The sequence below is a fragment of the Psilocybe cubensis genome, chromosome 1, assembly GCF_017499595.1.
Source record: "Psilocybe cubensis strain MGC-MH-2018 chromosome 1, whole genome shotgun sequence".
NCBI classification, from domain to species: domain Eukaryota; kingdom Fungi; phylum Basidiomycota; class Agaricomycetes; order Agaricales; family Agrocybaceae; genus Psilocybe; species Psilocybe cubensis.
The window spans coordinates 4596460-4612694 of NC_062999.1; the positions used below are offsets into that span (position 1 = coordinate 4596460).

The 16235-nt window shown below is 47.0% G+C and overlaps 5 protein-coding genes across 5 annotated transcripts; 2 read left to right on the plus strand and 3 right to left on the minus strand.

The window, feature by feature from the left end:
• Positions 1-2891: 2891 nt before the first annotated feature.
• JR316_0001536 (ATPase family AAA domain-containing protein 3B) lies at positions 2892-5412 on the plus strand (the record flags this gene model as incomplete). Its single annotated transcript, XM_047887339.1, has 8 exons — positions 2892-3089; positions 3150-3232; positions 3294-3432; positions 3485-4087; positions 4139-4316; positions 4380-4496; positions 4559-4979; positions 5031-5412. 8 exons carry the CDS (start codon positions 2892-2894, stop codon positions 5410-5412), a joined length of 2121 nt encoding a protein of 706 aa, XP_047755085.1.
• A 579-nt stretch (positions 5413-5991) lies between these two features.
• Positions 5992-8201, plus strand: JR316_0001537 (uncharacterized protein; the record flags this gene model as incomplete). The annotated part of the gene is made up of 4 exons (XM_047887340.1): positions 5992-6199; positions 6254-6583; positions 6640-7415; positions 7899-8201. 4 exons carry the CDS (start codon positions 5992-5994, stop codon positions 8199-8201), a joined length of 1617 nt encoding a protein of 538 aa, XP_047755086.1.
• Positions 8202-9175: 974 nt separating this feature from the next.
• JR316_0001538 (uncharacterized protein) lies at positions 9176-10191 on the minus strand (the record flags this gene model as incomplete). The annotated part of the gene is made up of 2 exons (XM_047887341.1): positions 9176-9866; positions 9917-10191. The coding sequence occupies 2 exons, from the start codon at positions 10189-10191 to the stop codon at positions 9176-9178; spliced, it is 966 nt and encodes a 321-aa protein (XP_047755087.1).
• A 731-nt stretch (positions 10192-10922) lies between these two features.
• On the minus strand, positions 10923-12781 carry JR316_0001539 (uncharacterized protein; the record flags this gene model as incomplete). Its single annotated transcript, XM_047887342.1, has 7 exons — positions 10923-11003; positions 11080-11238; positions 11373-11549; positions 11898-12080; positions 12147-12227; positions 12276-12575; positions 12632-12781. 7 exons carry the CDS (start codon positions 12779-12781, stop codon positions 10923-10925), a joined length of 1131 nt encoding a protein of 376 aa, XP_047755088.1.
• Positions 12782-13721: 940 nt separating this feature from the next.
• On the minus strand, positions 13722-15224 carry JR316_0001540 (uncharacterized protein; the record flags this gene model as incomplete). Its single annotated transcript, XM_047887343.1, has 2 exons — positions 13722-14021; positions 14313-15224. The coding sequence occupies 2 exons, from the start codon at positions 15222-15224 to the stop codon at positions 13722-13724; spliced, it is 1212 nt and encodes a 403-aa protein (XP_047755089.1).
• Positions 15225-16235: the final 1011 nt, after the last annotated feature.

Sequence of the window (16235 nt, forward strand, 5' to 3'; positions counted from 1 at the left end):
CGAAGGCGACTGGAAGAACAGCTGGCTATATTGAGGCTTGGCCGCCTGTGTGGGCGTGAACTGGACCTCTGAGCCGCCATCGATGCTGTATCCCGACACAGGGGGAACTGACCGGCGTTGTTTCGCACTGATGGTTCCATACACCCCAATGCCTGTACCTATTGCAATTTTTCATTTCATAGCCCGGTTGGTTTATAAATGTGGTGGCGCACCTCGGAACGTCACTTTAGCTGTTGTACCAGCAACGATGCTCCAAGTGGTCGTTCTATTAAATTCCAAAGACGACCCAGCCTTATTCCAACCAATCGAATAGTCAATCGAAGGATCCCTATCATCAAGCACAGAGAGGCCCATGTCGACAACGCGCGTTCAAGAAACGAGAAAAGACAGATAGGAATGTGCACAGAGACCTTAAAGGAATGGCGGGATAGGAAAGTACATCAGGGTGGGAGGAGAAGAGCGTGTATTGTTTTGATTTTTGTTACTCGTCAAAAGTACAGTATGGCAGCGTAAAACCGTTGCTATGTTCCGCAAAGCTGCCGAAATCATCTTGGCGCATCGGAAATAGACGGCTTCTACTTTTGCCGGCCAGTCCCAAATGAACTCTGAAGCAAAGCGTCGTTGTATAGACTCGAAATCTTCTTCATTGCGACGATTAGTGTTCAGTTTTTGGAGGGAAAAAAGTATATTAAACCGCTGAAGTGGGAATTGGTTTGATTTACTGATCCGACTGATGTGTACAACATTATTAGTATTACTACACGACGAAGAACAAGTTGGATTTTGAACAGACATTCTGATATGTACAAAAAGATTTCCGAGTATTATTACACGACGAAGCAAACTGGAACCGTAAGTTGGATTTTAAGCAGATACTGAATAGACGAGCAAAGGTGTACGATATGTACAGAACTGTAAAGTAATCTTCCTGAAACAAACGGTGAAATATAGGAAGATTCAGAAACGGTTCAGATCAAAGATCCAATCCCATCATTGACCGGCCAGCTGCAGCGATAGATGCAACACTGCTATTGAAGGAGCGAGGATCAGGACCACGTCGAAGGTTCAGGCCATGACGTGAGGCAGATTTCATATTATAAATGCTGTTCGGCAACGGCTTTCCCATCCTTCAGTAAAAGCGCATGATCAACCACATGAACAAAATCAAGAAATAATTAAACGCACCTGCAGAAATCGCACGTACAGGGCTTCGATCCTGTCCCATGATGGTCGCATCCCCAGTCCATCCCTGCGTCCGTTCCACAGCACGTCCACCTAAATCCCTGTGGCCAATGTTTGTGCAGAGTCGCCTCGTCACTTCCATATTTCACCTCGAATTTACGTTTGAGGGCATCGGATTCCTCAGCCAAGCAGCCACCCCAGCCGGTGCCTTCTTCTGGGCACGGCCAAGTTATAAGCTCCAGTTTTCCCTCGTGTAGAGACCCGTCGCGGCACTTGCGAAATTTATCATACCATTGGAGTGTCTTGCCGCATGCACGTCTATGAGTAGGCCAGTCCTCTCTCTGACATGTGGTTCCTAGAAAAAATCACATATTGCGCAATGTCGTATCATTTAGAACTTACCGCAGTACAGACGGCTGTGACACTTTGAACAGCGCTGAATGGCCGTATTGGAGTCCGCCTTGGTGTGGCAGACAGAACATGCAAGCTCATTTACCATTGTGACTGTATAAGTACTGATAAGAAAGAAGATAAGAAAGAAAGAAAGAACTTAACATATACGGAAATTTTGAAATAGCATAGATCGTCGTCACAAAATTTCAAAATACCAACACGTGGGTGCTGTCAATTTCATACCATTAAGGTTCCCTAGATGTTGCATACATTTAGGGAGGCAGACAGACGCCCAATTCTTCTGTTGCGTATGACGAGCCGGCGCTTAACTTACCACAACTTTCCGTCGGAGAAGGACGATATCTCCAAGTAGAAGGAGTGGAGAAGGAGTGGGCATATTCTCCCGACGAGTCCACATCCATCAATTGGTCACACCGTTCACTCCCCATGGATTAAAGGATAAGATGAGAATGGGCACAGGGCCTCATAGATAGATAACCACCTTCAATATGATCTAACTAGTCTCTGAAGAAGTGACGAATGCTGAGAAGGCTCGTGTTAGGCGCCGCAACGCAAGCCCTACGGCGTACGCTGCCAAAGCCTTACCACTTTCTCATCTCTTTCTGGCCGTAAATTGCTTTATTTGTGCATGTAGCGTCGCTCTAGGGTGAGCAGAAACTGAGCAGAAGAGTGTGATATCTTTTTACAAATTTTTTGTCGTCAAACATTGATCGGACTTCGGACTATGAAATACCTGAAGCGGAGCTCAAAGAAGCTGAGTCAGAAAAAAGTTGTATGCTTACGCAACTTCCTGGTACCACCAACGCCCAACTTGCTCCTTTACCTTTGCGGCTATTTTGTGTTACTTGATACCTCTATAAAATCGCAAAAGCTATTTATTTGGATTGACACTTCTCGGGGTACGTGTTTAACAGATACGTGTTCTTATCAATTTCCATAGTGCCAGGCCCACATATATCGCATCATCCGTACAAATACGAGTTGACCGATACTTGGGACCCTGAACTGGCGTATAATATTCTCATGAAGATGTTCTCAACCTGATTGACATTACCTTAACAATACAGACAACTTGTATATCTGATTCGGTGTGACTCGACATGACCATCAAGTGCCCACGAACACAGCATTGCATACGCCATCCGCGCTGTTTACAGGGACTTCTCTGCCTAGTTTGACAGTGCGCCCAGTCACGCACTATGTTCCCATATCCATCTATACTGAATGACTCCTCACTGGAATGATACATATATGAGGTACCATGACGAGTCCAAACCCCATCTCCTCCGGCAACAATGCACCGTCGTTTTTCCTCCCTCGTCAAGAACCCTCCTGGTGGATCGTCTTCTCGTACAAATGAGATAACGATTGAGGACGATGGCGAATCCAAGGTTTCCACCATCGTTCGTGAGGAACCGCTCCCCCCCGTCTCGCTGAAGGTCAAGCGGGTCGACTTTTACTACAGCCGATGGACCAAGTCATGGAAATATCGGGTGTGTATTTTCAGAGAGAATTGTTGTATTAGGCTCATGTATTGAGGTACCTATCTGCAGAACACAAGCTCGAAGGTTACGGTAGAGACCATCCCCATCATGCAGGGTGCCAGCAATGATGCGTGGAAGGAGTTTTGTTTTGTGTGAGTGGTCAATCGTTCACTCTGTTCGATTATTATCTCGCTAATGGGAGGGTTTCTTCAGTATCGTTCGTACTATGCCGAGGCGCGAGAACTTTGATCCTACTTTCAAGGTGGTTATAAAGAGCGAATACCTTCTAAAAGCATGTAAAGATGTTATTAAATCGTGGCCCGGTATATCCTGGAACTCTGATCCTCTCGAGGTAAGTGTCTAAAGTGCAATCATTAACACTATTTCTTACAAGACCTTGTTAGCTCGATCCCGAAATTTTTATAACCTTCCAACCCAAATTTCTGGAATATGCTTCCGAGCTCGCGGCCAAAAAGGCTCGAACCCATGAGGAGAACAACGTCCTCGCCTCCGTGAATCTGCTCACGGAGACCATCGCCTCTGACTATCGAGTGACGATGGCAACGATCGAACGGCTCATCCAACACGGGGAGATCACATTCGACTTGCTCTACGCCATTCTTGTCCCAAGAGACTTGATGGTGACAAAGTGTCCTATTACCGGTTCCCCGAGGCTCTTCCAGCTGACTTCGTGGATCCGCACGTCAATTGAAGGCAAGCCTATGTATCAGCTCAACCTTGAGAGCGTCGATCTCGTCGATAGGCAGATTACCCACAGTGTAGTGGTTGGCAGGGTTCAGACCACAGTGTATCTCAAACCGATGCGTGGAACTGTAAAGATCGACACTTTGGATGCTTATCCCATGAAATTCCATTCGGATCCCCAGGGCCTGAAAGAAACCATCTTGAAAAGAGGTCAAAAGTGGGTTAGTCTAATTGGGGTGCATCATAAGCAGTTCGATGGTATCGCTGCTTTGAAGGCAGGTGACAAATTGTTGAAACATAATGTTCGTTGATTCTGCGTTCCCATCCATTTCTATGACTCAAGATTTCTTTAGGTGCGAAGCAGAATCATGATCGATAGGGCCACTTTCCGTCGACTGAACGCTAACTACGCTGTTCCTAACCCAGTACCACCAAAGACAGAAGAAAATATTCATATACCCGGCTTTGGTCAACAATATGATCGTTACGGAAATCCGATACCAGAGGCGGCTCCACCTGTCAATCCCCCAGGTATGTATTTGTGAATATAGCATTGTTACACATCGACATGACTTACGATTACCATGATGGTAGAACATCTCGTACAGCTTTCGTCGAGCGATTCTACCGCTGATGTTGAATTAAATGAGCAAGACCTTCTACTGACGCCAACCGTCGTCTTTGGCTTCAGTCTCTCGGACAAGATGTGGCGTGCGTTTTGAATTCTCACTTTCGGACACAGCATTTATTGAAATTTTGGGTTAATTTTATAGTTGAATTCGACGTCGACAAGATCAAAGATGTTGACTGGAGCGAGGATGCATTTTCAAATCTTGTCCTCCCAGGTGACCGAAAGAACCTTCTCCAATCACTTGTTGAAGCCCACCACAAGGAAGTTGGCTTCGACGACTTCATCAAGGGGAAAGGACATGGTCTCGTCATAAATCTCTTCGGTCCTCCGGGTGTTGGGAAGACGTTCTCTGCTGAAGCTACGAGCGAACATGTTCGAAGACCGTTGTATGTTATCGGAGGCGGAGATCTTGGAACATCCGCTGCAGCTCTAGACGTCTCTTTAGAGAGAATCTTTGACGTGGCCACTGCCTGGAAGGCAATCGTTCTCATTGACGAAGCCGATGTATTCCTTGAGCAAAGGTCACTACACGACTTGGAGCGGAATGCAATGGTTGCCATTTTGTACGTTCATCTCGGTGTTTTTTTTACTTCGAGTCTAAATGCTTGCCTTAGCCTTCGCCATGTGGAATATTATCGCGGTATTTTGTTCCTCACGACAAATCGCGTAAAGGCATTTGACGAGGCTTTCCTCTCCCGGATACACGTCGCGTTGCACTTCCGCGAGCTCACACAGGAATCAAAGGAGCAAGTCTGGACCGCATTTATCAAGAAGATGGGACCAGCTGCAAGTGGAATCACAAAAGAACAAATCACAGAGCTCGCGAAAAGAGGTATTAATGGAAGGCAAATAAAGAATGCCGCGAGAACCGCGCACTCTCTCGCTGTTGCAAAGGGAGAAAGTGTCTGCTTTGAGCATTTGATTATGACTCTTGATGCGCTCGACGAGTTTACGAAAGAGTTTGAAAAGAGAAATCAATTTAACATGTACGCCTAGTCAGATATTATCAGAGTTTTGTATTTCTATCAATGATATTATTTCTACCTTTTCCATTTATAAAATGAGCCATTGGACCAACCTCAAGTTTGAAGATTTCAGATTCCAAGATTTCATTTCGTTGTTGGTTGATCGGCACTACGGCATATCCCAATTGACCCCCATCCTTCGGCTTGATTGCTTTGTGCGCCTTGATCACACTTTGCTTTCTTGCAGTCACGTCGCATTTGATCTCACTACGCCAGCGTCTTTTGTATCAACCCACATAGAACCAGCGACTACCACCGAGCAGCTTCACTGGTTTCAACTCCTGAAAGCTGATGGCCATTGGCCTGTGGCTATCGAAAGTGCTCTGGCTTGCCGAGGGGGTACAGTACACCGCTTGCATGTGGTCAAGCCAAGCCAAACCTCTCATGAGCCTGCATCATCGTTGCCAATGACTCACCAATCATGAGGTTGTTCAATGTCTTGGCTTTTCCTTTGCAACGCAAATTGTGAACAATTTGCTCGAAGATCGAACACAACGCAGCCTCGTTGGCCATGCACAATCATCACTAGCTCAACATTACCGTTACTTTCATGACATCTCCCTCATCGTCGTCTTCTCCGCAATACTTTTTTGTCGATGATAACAGCACGGACATTCGTTACCTGGGTAGCTGGTCTTTGACCACCGTTACCGCCGACAATTACACATCTGTCGGTCTCACCGCCTATCCTATGTATGGAACAGTCCATACGTACAAGGCTCAAGGCGGGTTGGCAAACTTCACTTTTACGTTTAGCGGTGAGGATGGTTCTTCGAAGTTTCTCAGCAGAATGTTTATTCCTTGATAAACAGGATCTTTCGTCGAGGTCAGATTCGCACCGAGTCCGAGTAACGACTACATCGAGTGTACAATTGATGAAACTGAATATCTAATATCGACGTCCAACGGCTGCTCAAGTACAAGTCTTGATCATGGCGTACATACGCTCACTCTAGGAATAAGACCCAGCTCCCTCAATTCTCAAATATTTGATTACATTCGCTATCTTGCTCTACCCAACGCCACCGTTACGCCGGGTGACCCTTGGATCAGTATTGGGGATGAATCGATCAGAAGTACCAAGCTCTCTGCTCAGACAGCAATTCTTTCTCCGGGTGGGACTTTGGACTACGAGTTTATGGGTAAGCATGAGATGACTAACCGAGGGCTGAACTGAATTAAGTATCTTTCCTCGTAGGAACATCACTGAGTCTCTACAAAGCTTCGGTCTTCACAGATTCGCATTCGGCATCCTATGGATATTATACACTCGACGGAGGTGAACCAGTCAACGTCACACTTGAAAACAACGCTACTCCTCTGACCTCGTATATATACCCTCAAATCCTTATACAAACACCTTCCTTACCCTACGGCAAACATCACTTTCATTTTGCACTCGATCCTTCTCCTGAATCAGATACAATGCCTTTGCGAGGGACAATTATTGTCCAGAATAGCTCGGTGCAGTCGGAGCCAATCCCACAAACAGTTTATCAGTTCGACGATCTATATTCGCCACCGACATCTACAGCATCGACAAGTAAACTAGGTGGTATAGTTGGAGGGACATTGGCGGCTGCTCTATTGGCGGTTCTCCTGGTCTATCTAGCGATTCTCCGCCGGCGTCGGAAGTTACTGCTCAGGCGACATTTCGTGAATGAGGAAGAACTGATTCACCCTTTTTTCTCAGGCCAAGGGCCTCCAGACGATAGCACCAGACGACCGATGGAAAAACGGAGTATGGGTACTTTGGGGACAGGTCTCTCTGGCAGTTGTTCGAACTCTGCGGAGAATGGGCAAGAACTTCGTGCTCCGAGGTTCAGGGTCCATGAGGACAGTGGCGAAGATGTCATTCAGCCTGACCAGGGAGTGGAAATAGTTGATCTACCACCGACGTACGAGGGGATCGAAACGCGCAGACGTATTGTTTCTGCGCCACCGCTGGCACAAGAAGGCTCTTCAGCGGCAACAGTAAAGCACTCCTCAGTAATATTGTCTTGGCAGAATAGTCCTTCAACAAGATGATTTCAAAGGACTCTTGTCAGCGCTAATGGTTTCAAAAGGTTGCGAATAACAGCCGTACAAAGACGGTTTCCATTGTGACAGCAATTTTCCTATTCTGTGTTGCACATTCCACTCCCAAGTGGCATTCAACTCGTTTGGAGCCACATATGGCCCAGTGGGCGCATAGCAGCCCATGAGCCTCTTGTGCCACCATAGGCCATTTGTATCTCTTCTATGAATGGTCAGGGCTTCATATTTAAGCAGACCGTATAATCCAAAACGAGTCGAGGGTCCCACTTACCACGTTCTTACTTTTTTTTCTGTGCTTACTGGCATCGCGCATACTTTCATTCCGGGCGTCTGGTAAATGTAAGCATTTTTGTCAATGAAGCATGCATCGTTCACAGATGTTCCTCAGATTGTCATCTGCTTCTTTGTCGTCGTTATTAGCAATCACGTTACACCTTGTGGAAAGACATGGCGTTTCTAGTAAGCGCTGAACTTTGCGGCTCACAAAGAGTCACGGAACTGTGGTGCGAAAACGGTGCTATCGAGTTTCATGCTGGCATGAAGGCGTTTCGCCCTCAGGCAGAAATTATAGTCGCCCTCAAACATGTGATGAGCATCCTTCTCAATTTACCTAAACATCCGGAATGTTGCAGAGCTTCTGAAGCTCCAGGAGGAGTCATTCATCTCCCAGAATCTGGCCCGAACGTGGAACAATTCTTCCTTGCATTGCTTGACCCCATGTGAGTAAACAATTCTCCACTCCTAAGATTGAACTGGCTGTTCTGATACCAGCTACGTGCAGGTCAGTATCCGAAGGCCGTGCACCTTCGCAGAGCCTCGCTTTTTATTACACGATTCTGCGTCTCTCATATATGTGCAATATTCGTTTTCTCAAGAAATTTACCTTGACTCGACTGCAGCAAAACTTGCTTCCTCTCGACATGATGCAACTTGAGAATAATCTTCGCCTTTACCACTGGTCGAAGTATCACACGGGCGAACTCACCATCCAGCAACTTTTGCACCTTATATTCATATGTGACACGACGCCATATCCATGGCTCTTTCCTCCCCTCTTCATTTACTTGAATCACTGGGAAAGTCTTGACATATTACAAGCATCAACATGGCCACTGCTCCGTCCGTTTTTGAGGGAGATATATATCGAGTTCCGAGAACGGTGTATGAAAGAGAACGCGGAAGTGTCCTGGGTATCAATGGTTCCTTCGAAATCTTGCCAGGATCTGAACATGTGTCGAGCCACGACACAGAAAGTGTTACTTTTGCATCACCAGGTGTCAGCAAACGTGATCAGGCCGTCGTTCGAGGCCACAATGCTGCATTTGCTGAATGCTGTCACGATGACCGAGGAGGCGAGCAACACAGGATTTTGTTTCAAATGCAGGGGGGTTGCTGCTGAGGCTTCCTTGGAGGTTGAACGTGCTAGGTGGGAGAATTATCCGAGGCACATGGGATTCGATTCGTGGACTCACATGAAGACGTGTTGGTCTGCACTTGAAAAGTTGAAGGAAACTTGAGAAAGAAATATTATTCCACAGTGGTAAAGAGAGTACAACAGTAAAAACAGTACAGTGTGTCGAGCCCCTTCCCGAGCGGTTCTAGTTAAATATATAGGAAAGAGCACGAAAGCAAATGATTAGTATATCCAACCGATGATCCCAATTAAAACATAAACCGAGAAAAAGAAAAAAAGACTTTCATTCCAAAGACCTGCGTCTCAGACCTTCAAGTACCTCCCAATTCGGGAGATCGAACATGGAAGGCAACTCGTCCCACAAATCCTGGCATTCAGATGCACAGAGGTCTTTGAATGCAGCACGGCACCGCGCGCAAAAGCCAGAATAATACATGTCCGCATTGTCCTCGAAGTAGTCGAGCAGGCCGGCCATATCCCAGTCAGCGAGCACCTGCGCACAGCGCTGGCGAGTCGCCGCGCACATCTCGCTCGTGCAACCTTCGACGGCGTTAGTGTGTGCATGCTTCATCATCTTGAGGGCATTCTGTGTCTGCTTCATGATGATCCTCTGCCGGCCGAGGATGCACATGCGCTTGTCGGGCCATGAGAGGGTTATTTCTTCAGAACCCCATGTAGACTTGTCGAGTGTCTTCTCGAAAGGGTGGCTGCTGATGCAGTATAAAATAGATGGAAGCAGCCAGGTGAGTTCAAATTGCCGTGCCAGACGGAACGCAGCAAAGGGAGTATTGTCGACGGGGGGTATCGTGCGGTGAGTATCGCGTTGTTTCCAATGCTCAAGTGTGGTAGGGAACGTGGAGAGGAGATGCTGGAGAGCACGACGGCGTAGATATTGTACGTCGTATTTGAGACTGAGGCGTAGTACTCCTTCTACGATAGGGAGTTCTGACTGAACTGGCGGTGGCTCAAAATAACTAAAATGCACGGTGAATTACCTAAAGCTAGCCTGTCAGAACACACGCACCTAGTATCGAAGACCGCCCTCAAGAAGTATCCCATGTCCTTCGCCGAATCGTATACGGTGACTATAGGGCATCCGGAAACTGTCGCGTTCCCTTCAGCGGGCGGTGGAAATGCCAGCATATCGCGAAACACAGAAGATCTGGCGGCCAGGAGGCCACTGTATATCTTAAACAACGAGTTCTCCGCTTTGAGAATTAAGTTGCCATCCTCGAACCAGAGGTCTTCGACTGGTGTAGCAGCCCCGTTCTCGGTAACCAAATCTTTGGTCATGGTCATGCTTTGGAAGACTTGCGGGGAAGAAAGTGCCCAATGAGGGACGACGTGTAGTTGGAGGGGCGGTTGGAAAGAACGTGGTGGTATGTGTGGTATGAAAAGGAAACGAAATTTGAGGCCGGGGTATAGATGATTGAAGATCAAGCAGCAACGACTGGCCGGGCCAGCTGTGGGTCAAAGAACACGAGAAGGGAGGGTGCTGAATCTGGCTGCATTTTCTTTTATGTAAGTTCTCGATCTCTGCTTGACAAAAAACATTAACCAATATCAATGGCCGGCTCTTCGGCATCAAATTACTTGATGACAATTACTCCTAAATCTGCTGATCTTCGCAGGATCTTCAACATCTTCAACCGTCCAAGTTGGCATTTCTTCCAGAAGTTGCACTATAGATTGGTTCTGCTATCGTCTCCAGATGATAAGCCAATCATACTTTCAACAGACAGCTGCTAAGTGCTCCACGTGTGAAATTCTATCGCTTTGGCCAATCGCCAATTGCTCAAGTTTTCCCCGATCGGTAAGGGTCTCAGCACGTGACTTAAGCGCGCTCCGCGGTACCGGAGAACGGTTAATACATCCGATATTGAGACGCGTCGCGTCGACTTGGCGTCAACAGGGGTTGATACTAAACCAATACTTATAAACCGATATTCAGAATGTTAATACAGTTAAGTTATTTATTCGACTTTGGAACTCAACGATGGTTAGAAATACTGAATCTGAGCATAAAATAATTAGCATGGTCCATATTTTGCCGCGGCAACATGGGCGGCTAATCCGCTAGCACTGGTTTTGGGTGTAAATATAGATCCGCCCTGTTGCGAAGAATATGTTGTCAGTTTATCGCTGAGTTTTTAGATCCGAATTACAGGATCATAAGGTAGTACGCACCTGATTGGGGGCGTACCACACCGATCCCACGTCGTCATTTGCATTTGTACCAAAGTGGAATACTGCGGACTCCTGCGAGCCTAGGAAGGCGCTATATTTTCCAACACGAGCTGGTCCAGCCATATCAAGATAATACTGAAGGTGCTTTGTCCATACTCCCTAAATTGTTGTTATGAGTTACTCGATATAATAACTAGGTGTATCATAGATACCTTGAAAATTTGCTAATTTGTAAAAGACCACACGGGAAACACCATTAGGCCAGTGGCAATGAATGGAAACATAGGACTTGCCTGGTCTTGGTTGCATACAGGTCCACCAGATTGAGCATCATCGCATGATTCCTTTAGGATATTTGTGCCAGCTGTGAGATGTTGCATCGTCGCATCCAATGTTATTTCTGCTTGGTCGAGCAAGGTGCTGTTCCCCGTTGCAGCAAATAGATATGCTAGGCCAGAAGCAATGACTCCCTAGATTATCAATACTCAACACCACTGCGAAAAGCCAACATAGTATAAAGAAATAACCTGATTGTAAGTCCATGTTGTCTGGAAAAGAGATTTAGTTGTCTGATTTATACCATTAAAGTGCAGGAAACTCACTTGACCATTATTCTTACAAACGCTGGTACTGGAATCAAGTCCATCATTGAAGAGTCCCTGTGAGTTTCTCATTCCGGACCCCTCAACTAGAATAATAAGATCTGTCAAACAAGAACGTAGAAAAATAAAATGAAATGTCCTTACTCCATGCCCACGTCTATTTGTATCAGACCAAAAAAGATTAGTCATATTTCATGGATACTTTAGTTGCCTTACTTTGCGAGCATTCTCAAGGTAAGTTAGGTTCTTATTTCTAAGGTATCCCTGTGCTGAGAGGAGCAGGAATAGTTCATTCGTGATAGCATTCTTGTAGGTGTGGGCAGTCGACCACCATACACCACCGCCACAAGTGCTATCCCACTGGCCTGCAATGATGTCGTAGATTGTGCTAGCGGCATTCTGCAAGAATTAATTATCTTGAGACGAAGGCTGCAATGATATATTGAGATTTAAGACAGAACTTACCAAATACGCCGTGTTTGAAAGACCTCTATTGGCCTTGTAGTCCGCCATCTTCCACAGAGACAACACTACCCACTTTTCAATCTGATGTCAGAAAGTATGAACATACGAAGATCAAGTGAACGAAATCACCCCAGCATCGTCATTGCTCCCTCCGAGGAGACTGGCCCAGTTGGTGTTCGGGTTCAGAGCAGATCTTCCTATGAATGACTCATCGGCGACGGCGCTGTATTGATCAGTGCCGCTGGCTAGCATAAGGTTGTGCAGGTCCTCGAGGGTATTCTGTGCATGGGCAGAATAAGATATGTCAGTTGAGGAGCTCTGGAGAATTGGAGTGTTGGATGTTTTTACAGCATCGGTCCATAAGCTTCCACCAGTGTATTGTCCGTTAGCGGTGTTGAAGTACTCGGATTGTAGGCGATTGGCAACGCCCTTTTCGTAAGATTTAGTATATTGTCATTGGGATAACCTAGCAAAGAATGGCTCACAATAGCAGTATTCAACGTTGCTTGACATTGGCTGGCGCCCACAAGCGTACCAGCACACGCAAAAGTAACAGCAGCGAGGAGAGATTTCCAAGACCTCATAATGACGTTGTAATAAGCAAGCGGTTCAAAATCCGTCGCGATGTCGACCATTTTACCTCTGCTATTCCGTTTTATACTCTGACAACTTGAGTTTGGAATGGGCTTCTTGGGCATCTGACAAGTCACGACCTCTGAAGAGCCGACGAGCAAATGGTTTGAACAGCTTCGAATTAGGTCATGTCAAAAAATAAAGAAGAAAAGGTGCTAGTGATACGCATGGAAAAACGATCATATGCGCTGAACGGAGGATGGTTCGAATTCAAGTAGACAGAAGTCGTCCTACGAACTATGATGCATTTTGAGTCTTTTTTTAACGATACCGGGTCACCGGATAAATGCAATTTTGTTTGGAGGTGGAGTCTAGTGTTCAGAAATTGAATTTTACACGAAATATGAAGTGAACAGTATGTCATCACCTGTTCTACAATCTAGTAACCCAGTCTTCTGTGGGTGTATCGCAGAGCGATATACTTACTATGGGGATGAATAACTGTTTCAACTGCTAGATGTGCATCACGGCGAACGTCTGTCGTTAGCGCGATCGTCTATATATAGATTGGTGGGACCCGCATCATACTAGAGTGCCTCAACGGAACGTTAACCCACCCCTCCCAACATGATAACATCATAGCCCTTTATTCTGAATGTCAATTAGGTATATTATGTACATGTGTGCCGTCCATAAGCTACTCTCGGTATCCTTGTGCCCATCTAGGGTGCTTACTCTATTATAGTCTACAGATCCGTACTAGAATAAAGATAATCGCTGTCCATAGTATATTGTACCAGAATAAAACTGCAGCAGCTGTCCAAGTGAAAGAATCGTGAGTCGTCGCATCTACATCGGATAGATGTCCAAGGATAATCTCCCTCTGGAGGTGACCCTCCACAACCGTGGCGAAAGAAATACAGGGAATGGCAAGAACCCAAACCATAATGAAGATCGTGAAAAAGTGTGATTGAAACTTGAGCTTGAGGCCTTCAAGTCCGATCAATGGCTATCTCGTCGCCTCCTCCTCTTTGATATGGTACTCGAACTCTTCTTGTGCCCGATCAAGCTTGTACCGAGTTTCTTGAAGCTCCCGAAGAACGAACCTGGACCGTGCCCGTGCTCCTGGTCATATCCGGTCCCGCTGTGGGGCCCGGGCCCATGCCCATGAACGTGCACGAATCCATCACCCATCTCCGAGTCGGAATCAGATTCCGAATCAGAGTCCGGGTATCTGTACGTTCCGCTATTGTATGAGTAGTCTTTCGGCGTATAGTATGATGGTTGGGCGCCGGCACCGGTCTAGAGAAGAATGAGGGGAAAGCGAGACGACCAGAGAGTCAGCGCTTATCGAAGATAAGCATACATCGAACAGACAGGAAAAAGGGTAAATGAAAAAGAGGGACGTATAAGAAATTGTGAAAGGAGGGTATTAATGTGGTGCGATATAAAAAATTCAGGGTGCTCCAAACCCGGCCATCTATTCCATCGCCAATACTCGGTGATCGAATTTCGGAGTCAAGACCCATGTCGCGAAGAGAAGCCAAAAATGTTCGAGGCAAAAGTAGAGGGTGGTGATGATCAGGAACTCACAATAACAGCGCTCTGACCTGCAGGCACAACAATGTAACCACTGCGACCGCCATGGATGGGAACAACCATGGGTTGATGTGTTGGTGATGTCACGAACTGTTGAGGGCCGTATGGTCCCATTGTTTGCATTCCGTATGAGATGGGAGGGGAGGTAGGGTATTGATTGCTTGTGCCATGGGGAGCCCGTGAGCGGGTATACCTGTCTCGGGAATGAGACCGGGAACGACGAGTATGTGAAGAAGATGACGGCTTCGAAGAATACGACGTCGAATGTGAAATAGCAGGGGCAAGCGCCGGAGGAGATGTAACGAGTTGCTGTGGAGGGAAAGGAAACCCTTGCACCTGTGAATGCATCTGCATGGTGGCAGGAGGTGAAACCATTGATGTTGAAGATGCAGGGTACACCATCTGCTGCTGCACGGGTTGATAGCCGAAGTATGACTGCACTGGCATGTTGGGGGGTGTGCTGACTGACCGTTGCGGCGTTGGGGCGTACGTCAGACCTACCGGCGCCAAGGGTAGCGCCGCAGACGCTGTGTGCGGGCTCGGACGCAGGCTCTTGCTTCCACTTGGATGGTGGCTGCCAGTGTGATGATGCTTGCGGTGATGTCGCTTCGAAGGCCCTCCATAGGTAGGCGATATCACACCCTGAGCCGTGGCGTAGTACACAGGATAAGGCTGCTGCACCTGATACGAAGGCTGCTGTGACGGATAATGGTGGTGCTGAGCTTGGGGAAACTGTGGAGGGGTAGACGACTGAAAATATGTCTCCGAAGGAGCATGTTCACCAGGAATAGGCTCGAAAGGATTTGCAGGCTCGCACTTGCGGTTGTTGTCGACCCAGCGTGCAATTCCAGCCTGCTTGTCTAGATACCTTTCGACTGCGTCCGGGGAGTAATCGTATTCAGTCATGCTTGGGAGATGAGGGTTGGCCGAACGGTGGATGAAGTGAAAGAGGGACAGTTACAATAGATGCTTAAAGCAAAAGTCGTGGTGCAAAAATATGAATGACAGGCAAGAGCCGGCGGACGTGAGGCCCAGTTGGACGAGGACCCTGCCACGTTTTCCTCAAACGATGACAGTAAGAAGGCGAGAAACTGTAAGGACAGCGTGAGTTCATTTACGGGGGATGTGCGCATGTCATAGAACATGGGTCACAGAGCAATTGAAAAAAAGATTCATACCCTGGTACCGTTTGCTCTGCAAATTTAGCAACACATTCGGTGGAATCTGTGTAACCGATGCTGAGAGCCTCTCGGGCTGGCAGAGACCCGCTGCGCAATGGTATGTAGAGAATGTATTGGGCCGGGGAAGAAAAAACGAGGCAGATTCGGATCCCTTTTTATGGCTGTTCTACAACGTAGATGCGAACATCTACCGACAGGCCACAGGCATCCCAAGATTGACCGCACAGCTCCCGTACCTCGTCTGATATCCCCTGTTCCCTTAGCAAGGAACAGACGGCACCCTGACTCGGAGTCGGATAACGCTGATGTCCGGATACAGGTTTCTGAGAAAAACTACAATTGAGGCAACCACAAAAGCAGTTGATGACATCGACAGATTCGAAATGAATCATGCAACGCCGGGCTTGCGCTGCTGCTTGCCGTTCACCGGCATAAAGCCCTTTGGAACTCAGAGCTGCCCAACAAAACAGCAACTTTCTTTTTATGTACAAGTGCCCTGATATTTTGGTATTGGGGTCTACATGCGATTCTTCACAACCGCCCCATATGACTTTGTACGAGATTGCCATCCGATGAAAAGCCGAGAAGCAATGCAAGAATTTAGGGTAATCTTAAACTAGTCAGGACGAGTCATTGCAAAGTCATCGAAGGGAAGAATATCACAAGGCGATTGGGGATTCCAAAGAAGGCCACTAGCTTTCCAGTAACGTTCTGGGCCACTGTATTGCTTTTCAGT